The sequence below is a fragment of the Anolis carolinensis genome, chromosome 3 (genome assembly GCF_035594765.1).
Source record: "Anolis carolinensis isolate JA03-04 chromosome 3, rAnoCar3.1.pri, whole genome shotgun sequence".
Lineage (NCBI taxonomy): Eukaryota > Metazoa > Chordata > Lepidosauria > Squamata > Dactyloidae > Anolis > Anolis carolinensis.
In genome coordinates this window covers 277,122,833-277,130,956 of record NC_085843.1, presented here as the reverse complement: position 1 = coordinate 277,130,956, position 8,124 = coordinate 277,122,833, and the positions used below count along the sequence as shown (strand labels likewise).

Below are 8,124 nucleotides of genomic sequence, written 5' to 3'. Positions count from 1 at the left end.
ATGGGAGGAGAAGAGAGAAACTGGGGTATTTGAAAAATAGCTGAAAAAGTGGGATGGTTAGTCAGGACTGTCCCTGCTAAATCGGGGCAATTGGAGGTTAGCTCTTCATCCATATTTACGATGTTTGCAGTGCATCTACACCAGGTATAGGCAAACTTCAGCCCTTCAAGTGTTTTGGAATTCAGCTCCCACAATTTCAAGCAGCCGGTAGGAAGTGAAGCCCAAAACACCTGGAGGGCTGAAGTTTGCCCATGCCTGATCTGCACTGTAGAATGAATGAAGTTTTCAACCACTTGACATGGGTCAATTCTATGGAATCGTGGCAGCTGTAGTTTAACAAGGTCTTTAGCTTCTCTATCAAAGAGTGCTGATACCTCACCTAACTATAAATCAGAGTATTCCACTGCATTGAGTCATGGCAGTTAAAGTAGTGCCAAACTACATTAATTTTATAATGTAGATGCACCCTGGAAGCTTGGGAGGGTTCCCTACTCCAGGCGGCTTGGCTGTCCCCTCCTCTGCTCTCCTTTTGCCAGCAGATAAGAACCTTTTTCAATTTAAAGAGAGATTTGGTGATTAATGAGTTGCTCAGAACTGTCTTTGTAGAGAGTTGTGCACTGTAATTTTATCAGCAGTTTTATCAGATTTGAATATTAAAAGTAAAAGGTTTTGAATGGATATGTGTGGGTCTTTGAAAGGATTTTACAATGTCTTAAATTATGCTAGGTTCTGTTTGTTGAGGCCGTAAACACTCTAAAGGCATCAGATCTCATCTGATTGTAGAAGTTGAGTCAGCTCTAGTTATTACTTGGATGGGACACCACTAATGTTTACCAGGTGTTGTAGGTTATGTTTCAGAGAAAGGAACTGACAAAACCACTTTAGGTATTCCTTGCCTCAGAAAACCTTTTGATAATTCATGAGATGGCCCAAAGTCAACAGACAACATGAAGGCACAAGCATATACTTGTTTGTTACATGATAAGTAATATAATTAAAATGTTTCTATGATTGGTGTATTAACGGTGTTTTTATTTTAAACTTGCAATATGCTGCCATGAGTTCCTTAGTGGGGGAAAAGGTAGGACGGAAATTAAACTGTTAAAGAAAACATTATAAATATCACTCAATACGAAGCCTAAGATCCTGTATTGTTTCACTGATCATGAAGGTCCGCCAGACAGAATTCTGTCAGCTCACCACAGCCGCTCCTGAATGAACACACGAGACTCTTTGTGGTATCACCAGGAACTTTTACTGTAGGAAACATGAACATCAGAAAAGCCAAGAATGGGAGGCTCCGGCCAACCCTCCTTTATATACCCTCCCCCTCATTTGAACAGTCTCTTCCCGCTCAGTAAAACCCCGCGCAAATTCCCCGCCAAGTCCATCAGCCGTTTCTCCTCCGAGTCCTGGGACGCAGGTGTCTTATCAATGTCAGTGACCCTGAAACTCAGAGCCACATCCAGGCTCTAGTAGCAGGGTTCTGACATGGCGTCCTCCTCCCCTTCGTCCTGGAAGGAAAAGATTAAACACAACTATTGTTCTCCGCTGTCCAGAGTTCCTTTATACTTTTTTAACAGGCTGCAATGGAATACCGGGTGTACCTTTCCTAGGTCCTTTGGTAGCCTCAGCTCATAGGTCACTTCGTTTATTCTTTTTGCTACCCTGAATGGCCCTATATAGCGTGGAGCCAATTTCTTGGATGGGAACCCCAATTTCAGGTTTTTTGTGCTCAGCCAAACCAGATCTCCTTCGCCCAATTTGTCCCCCTCTCGGCGCCTACGATCCGCAAAGAGCTTGTACTTCTTTTGTGTTTCCCGCAATGCCTCTACCACGGTTTGCCACCCTTGCTTGATTTTGGCCGGCCATTCCTCGTCGGTCTGGCCCTCCCCTTCCTTCCACTCGGGTAGCCTGGGGAAAGGTGCCACCTCCTGTCCGTATACTATTTCGAATGGGGCACGACCTGTGGCCGAATGTACAGCCCCGTTAAAAGCCATCTCAGCAAACGGAAGAAGGTCCGCCCAATCATCCTGTCTATAATTGGTGTACATCCTTAAGAATTGGCACAGTGTCTGTTGGGTACGTTCGACCCCCCCGTTGGTCGCGGGATGAAAGGCAGAGCTCAGGTTCCTTTCTGCTCCTAACAGCTGTAAGAATTTTCCCCAAAATTTTGCAGTAAATTGGACTCCCCGGTCACTAATTATCTTGTCGGGACACCCATGTAGGCGATATACATGCTTCACATACAAATCAGCAAGTTTTTCAGCTGAAGGAAGTTTTGGCAGAGCCACAAAGTGTGCCTGTTTTGAGAATAGGTCCAATATTGTCCAAATGTATCTGTGGCCTCTGCTGGGGGGTAGTTCGCCTACAAAATCCATGGCTACGCATTCCCATGGCCTCATGGGCTCCACCACCTTCTGCAATAGCCCCTGGGGCTTCCCCGGTGGTGTTTTTCCCTCTGCACATAATTCACACTGCGTGACGTATCCCCTGGCGTCTTTCCTCATTCCGGGCCACCAGCATTGTTTGGCCAACAGTTTAATAGTCCTGGTGGGGCCTAGATGACCCGCACCCTTGTTATCATGGTACTTCCTTAACATTTCTCGTCTTAAACATTCAGGAATATACAATTTCTTATTTACAAACACCAAATCCCCACACAATTCTCCCTTTTCTTTGTTTGTTTGTAACCATTTGTCCATTTCATACGCTCGCTTCAACTCTTCCTCCCATATTTCTCCTCCCCCCGTGGAAATGGCAGTACGTTTGTTTTCTTTGGCCGCTTGTGCTCGAGTAAGTACTGCCAGGCCCCATTGCTTATCAAGAAAAATACTCCCTTCAGATTCCTGAATTCCTCCCCCGTGCTGAGGCATTCGAGAGAGAGCGTCAGCGAGTATATTATGTTTCCCCTGGAAGAATCTGAGTCTGAAATCAAAACGGCTGAAATATTGGGCCCATCTAATTTGCTTCGCTGATAGTTTACGAGGGGATCTTAGATACTGTAAATTTCTATGGTCAGTCCACACCTCAAACGGTGTTCCACTTCCTTCCAGGAAGTGTCTCCAGCACTCTAGTGCTTTTAGAATCGCTAAGGCTTCTCTCTCCCAAATCGGCCAGTTTTTTTCTGTATCGCTAAACTTTTTTGACAGATAGCCACATGGCTTCAGGTTCCCCCCCTCGTCTTTCTGCAGCAGAACTGCCCCATATGCCCGGTCTGACGCATCGCAATGTAATACAAAGGCTTTAGACATATCAGGGTGCTGTAGGACAGGCTCCTCAGTAAAACGCTTTTTAAGAGCTTCGAAAGCTTCCTGGCATTCTATTGTCCAGGTCAGTTTGGCCCCTGGGGCCTTCACTTTGGCTGTTTCTCCCCTGCCTTTAGTCTTTAACAAATCCGTTAATGGCAAAGTGAGGCGCGCAAAGTCCTTGATAAATGTTCTATAGAAGTTTGCGAACCCTAGGAAGGATTGCAGCTGCTTCCGTGTTTTGGGGGCTTCCCACCCCCTCACGTCTTCTACCTTCGCAGGGTCCATCGCCACTCCCTGGGAGGAAATCCTATACCCCAGAAAGTCTATCTGGTCTTTATTGAACTCGCACTTGGCAAGCTTCGCATACAGTTTTGCTTCTCTCAACTTTTGCAGGACTTCCCTGACTAGTTCTATGTGTTGCTCCTTAGTCCGAGATACTAACAATATGTCATCTAAGAAAACAAAGACTCCCTTGTACAACAGTGGATGCAACACTTCGTTGATTAATTGCATGAACGCGGCGCCTCCGCCGCACAAACCGAAGGGGAGCACACGATAATTGAATAATCCGAATGCACAGGAGAAGGCCGTCTTCCACCTGTCCTCTGGCTTAATCTGCAATTTATGGTACGCTTCAATTAAGTCCAATTTAGTGAATATCTGTCCCTCCGATAACTGGGCGATCAAGTCCTTCACTAAAGGTAGGGGGTATTTATTTCCAGAACTGATTGCATTCAGGCCCCTGTAGTCAATGCAGAGCCTCAGCGTTTGGTCCTTTTTGCGCCTGAACAACACAGGCGCCCCTAGAGGGGAATTTGAAGGCTCTATGAAACCCCTCGCTAGGTTTTTATCAATGTATTTTCTCAGTTCCTCCTTTTCCCTAGCCGACATTGGGTATATTTTTGCCTTAGGAAGCTCTGCTCCTGGGACTAGCTCTATCTTCACTTCAACTCTCCGCTTCGGTGGGAAACTGTCTGCTTCCTTCTCATCAAATACGTCCACAAAATCCCGATACTCTGGGGGTAATTTATCTGCCAGTTCTGCTATCCTGATAGAGTCTTCCTCCCCCCTTTTCCCCGGCTCCCTTTCCACTTCCTGGCTCCCTCCTTCCAACTTCATCCTGAAAATCATGCTCTTATCCTCCCAGTTGATTTGCGGGTTGGCCTGCCCCAGCCATGGCATGCCTAGTATAACATTATAGCTGGCTATTTGTGATATCACAAATGACACCTTTCCTTCCCAACTCCCTATCTTACACTTTACATCTTCGGCACTGTACTTAGCTAATGATCCCGATGCTGTGGATCCGTCCAACTGCGAAAAAGCTATTGGGGATTCTAGGTTCGTTCTTTCGCATCCCAATCCCTCGGCTAATTCAGGGGAGATGATGTTCCTGGAACATCCACAATCCACAAATGCTTTGCAGGTTGCTTGTTTGCTGCCACTTTCCAGCTGAATGGGGACCACTATCATGGCTTTGTCCTGACTTACCAACCCCCCCGAGTGGTGCCTCATCGGTGGTTCTTCCTCGGCGCGTTTCCCTGCCACGGCTCTTGGTTTGGGCGGGCCTCCGCCTTCCCCTTTTCTCTGCCAGCACTCGGCAGCCCTGTGGCCCAAACGGCCGCACACGAAGCAGCCCCTCCTGCTGGTGCTCACGTTCCCTGTCGGCTCCGTTCTCCTCCCGGCTGGGGTTGATCCCTCCTTCCGGCTCCCCTCTTTCATCTGCGGCCGCTGCTGTAGCCCTCCTCGGTGCCTCCTCGCCTGGGCCAGCGATGTCTCGATGCGCCCCGCCAGCTGAATCCATCCGCGCAGTGTGTCGGGCTCATCACGATGCACCGCCCAGGAGAGGATCTCCCGCCTGAGCCCCTCTTTGAAGAGTTCTATCTTTGTCACTGCAGACCATTCCGGCACCTTTTCAGCGAGGCATTGGAACTCCTCCGCATACTCAGATACCGACCTCTGCCCCTGGGAGACGGTCTTCAACTCCTCCCTCGCCCGGATCCGCTCCAGTGGATCTCGGAAACGGGTCTCCAGGGCCCCCATAAAGCGTCGGAGTGATCCCAGACATGGGTCGCGCCGCGCGTGCAGTTGAACGTACCAGCTGGCCGCTCCCCTCTTCAACACTGCACCAATGGCCCGTACCCGGCTGGATTCCGTTCTAAAAGTGTGGGCGTTGTCCTCCATATAGCCCCTCACCGTGGTCAGGAAAAAATCCAGTTCAGAGGACTCTCCCCCAAACTCGATCCTTAGTTCCTCTCGTCTCGGTAGGGGTCCCTGTGGTGGCAATCCCCAATCCTCCGCCCGTCGCAAGCCCCCTTGCGGGCCAGTGGGCCCCGCTGCTGCTTCCCTTTGTCCTGTGCCACGCCCGGCATTCGCCAGGGGCACCAGGGTCTCAGTTGGGAGCGTAGCCGGGATTCTCGGAGGCTTTTCCCCTTCGTCGTCACTCTCCTCCACCCGCGTCAGGCTCGTTTGGATCTTGGGCCGGGCACCGGGCTCCTTTCGCATTTCCCTTCCCTTCGGTGCTGGGAGGTCTGCAAAGCCCTGGCTGCTTCCCATGCTCACGTCCCACATTGAGCTAGCCCGGAGTTCCCTTCCTCGCTCCGGCTCCGCCAAAACCGCCAGGCGCTCCATCGCCCTCGACATCACTGCCAGGGTGGTCTCCATCGCCGACATCCTCTCCTCCAGAAACACCATCTTTTGCGGGCCTGGGGAAGGTGAACCTTCCTCTCCTCCGGTGCTATCTCCCCGCACCACTCCGCGCCTCTGGGTTACCCCATTTGGCTGGGCATAAGCGGTGGATGACGCCAGGGCCGCCAGCTGGTGGAACTCAGCGTCCGTCTCGGGAGTGGCCCTTTCCGACCTTCCTCCTCCGGCGCCCAAGAGCTCTTCATCCTCCACTTGCATGTTACACCTCACCGCTACAGCGGGATGGTGTCCGTATTCTTGGCTTAGTGTCAGCTCACCACAGCCGCTCCTGAATGAACACACGAGACTCTTTGTGGTATCACCAGGAACTTTTACTGTAGGAAACATGAACATCAGAAAAGCCAAGAATGGGAGGCTCCGGCCAACCCTCCTTTATATACCCTCCCCCTCATTTGAACAGTCTCTTCCCGCTCAGTAAAACCCCGCGCAAATTCCCCGCCAAGTCCATCAGCCGTTTCTCCTCCGAGTCCTGGGACGCAGGTGTCTTATCAATGTCAGTGACCCTGAAACTCAGAGCCACATCCAGGCTCTAGTAGCAGGGTTCTGACAGAATTCTATCCCATCTCCTATTCCCCAGAAAAAGAACTCATGTTCTGCCTATAAGCACTCACCTCCTAGCACACACATGCTGTCCTAGAGAGAGAACCCAATGGTGGTGTAGTAGAGGACACATATATGCCTAAATTGACTTAAGCATGTTCATGTGTCTATCTACATGGGTCCCCAATTCTGTAACCACTCTGAAGCATTGCTGCTTCGAAACATCTCCCAATTTTGCAGAGATGTTTTCACCTATCCACTCCTGACATCAATTTAGCTCTGCTGGATGATCACCCTTACCTTTTGCGTTGTTTATCACTGATGAAGTGGCTCTGGAGGACCAGGAATCTTTGCCAATGTCAGAAAAGGCACCCACAAGACTTGAAGAAAGAAGGGGGCAATCCCATTTCTCTACAAGTTGTGCCGGAGCCACTACTGCCGTGATCAATGATGCAAAATGTAAGTGTCACAGAGTGCAGGGGAAACAGGATGGCATCACTAGCCTGTGTAAACAGCAGGACCAGTTCTGAATTGACCCCAAAATGCAAGGATGTTCTGGAGTTTCAGAGAAGTTCAGAAATATTCCTGAACTTCTGCTAACATAGGGTATAATCAAGTTAACAATTGTTATCTCCACATTAGGATCCAGAAATCCCTGGATAACATCTGTAAAACTGGTTACTGTATATACTCGAGTATAAGCCTAGTTTTTCAGCCCTTTTTTAGGACTGAAAAACAACCTCCTCGGCTTATACTCGGATGAGGGTCCTGGTGGGCTTATATTCAGGTCGGCTTATACTCAAGTATATATGGTATATTTATTATTTTTCTCTATTATTATTGGTATTGTTACATTTATTATTTTGCTCTATAGATTATTATTTATTTATTTATTTACAGCATTTATATTCCGCCCTTCTCACCCCGAAGGGGACTCAGGGCGGATCACATTACACATATAGGCAAACATTCAATGCCTTTTAACATAGAACAAAGACAAACAAACATAGGCTCCGAGCGGGGCTCGAACTCATGACCTGGTCAGAGTGATTCATTGCAGTTAATTGCACTGGCTTGCTCTCCCGCCTGCGCCACAGCCCGGGCCCATTATAATAGATTATTATTATTACATTTAGTATTTTACTCTATTATTGTTGTTCCTTTTACATTTATTTTACTCTATTTTTTTATTATTAATACATTTATTATTTTACTCTATTTATTATTACATTTATTATTTTACTGCATTTATTATTATTATTACATTTATTATTTCACCCTATTATTATTAAAAGGGTACATAAGCACATTTACATTGAAGAAGATGAAAATAACGATTTAATCAGACTTGAACAGTCATATCTTAAATTACAGTTTGATGTAAAAATTCAAAAACATTTAAACTACTGATGTCTCGATTAATGTAATTTTATTGGTATCTCGGCTTATTCTGGAGTCAATGTTTTCTCAGTTTTTTGTGGTAAAATTAGGTGCCTTGGCTTATATTCGGGTCAGCTTATACTCGAGTATATACGGTAACTTGATTTTACCCTGCCATGTAAATCAACAGGATGTGAGATGTTGGGTCCTTATTATAATTCGCCAGGACTTGTGATCCTTAAGTCCT

The 8,124-nt window shown here is 47.6% G+C and overlaps 1 protein-coding gene across 1 annotated transcript; it reads right to left on the bottom strand.

Annotated features, from left to right (window-relative positions):
* Nucleotides 1-1,232: 1,232 nt before the first annotated feature.
* LOC134297912 (uncharacterized) lies at nt 1,233-6,509 on the bottom strand. Its single transcript, XM_062976819.1, has 2 exons — nt 4,743-6,509; nt 1,233-1,514 (listed from the first exon to the last, which is right to left on the bottom strand). Exons 1-2 carry the CDS (start codon nt 6,288-6,290, stop codon nt 1,473-1,475), a joined length of 1,590 nt encoding a protein of 529 aa, XP_062832889.1. The 5' UTR covers nt 6,291-6,509; the 3' UTR covers nt 1,233-1,472.
* Between the last annotated feature and the right edge of the window lie 1,615 nt (nt 6,510-8,124).

What these genes read in the sequence shown, in the direction of transcription:
- LOC134297912 (XM_062976819.1), bottom strand. Translation starts at nt 6,290, where the DNA reads ATGTTCATGTTTCCTACAGTAAAAGTTCCTGGTGATACCACAAAGAGT. An exon ending in GGCACCACTCGGGGGGGTTG is followed by an intron (nt 1,515 to 4,742) that starts GTAAGTCAGGAC and finishes TTTTCCTTCCAG; the next exon opens with GACGAAGGGGAGGAGGACGC.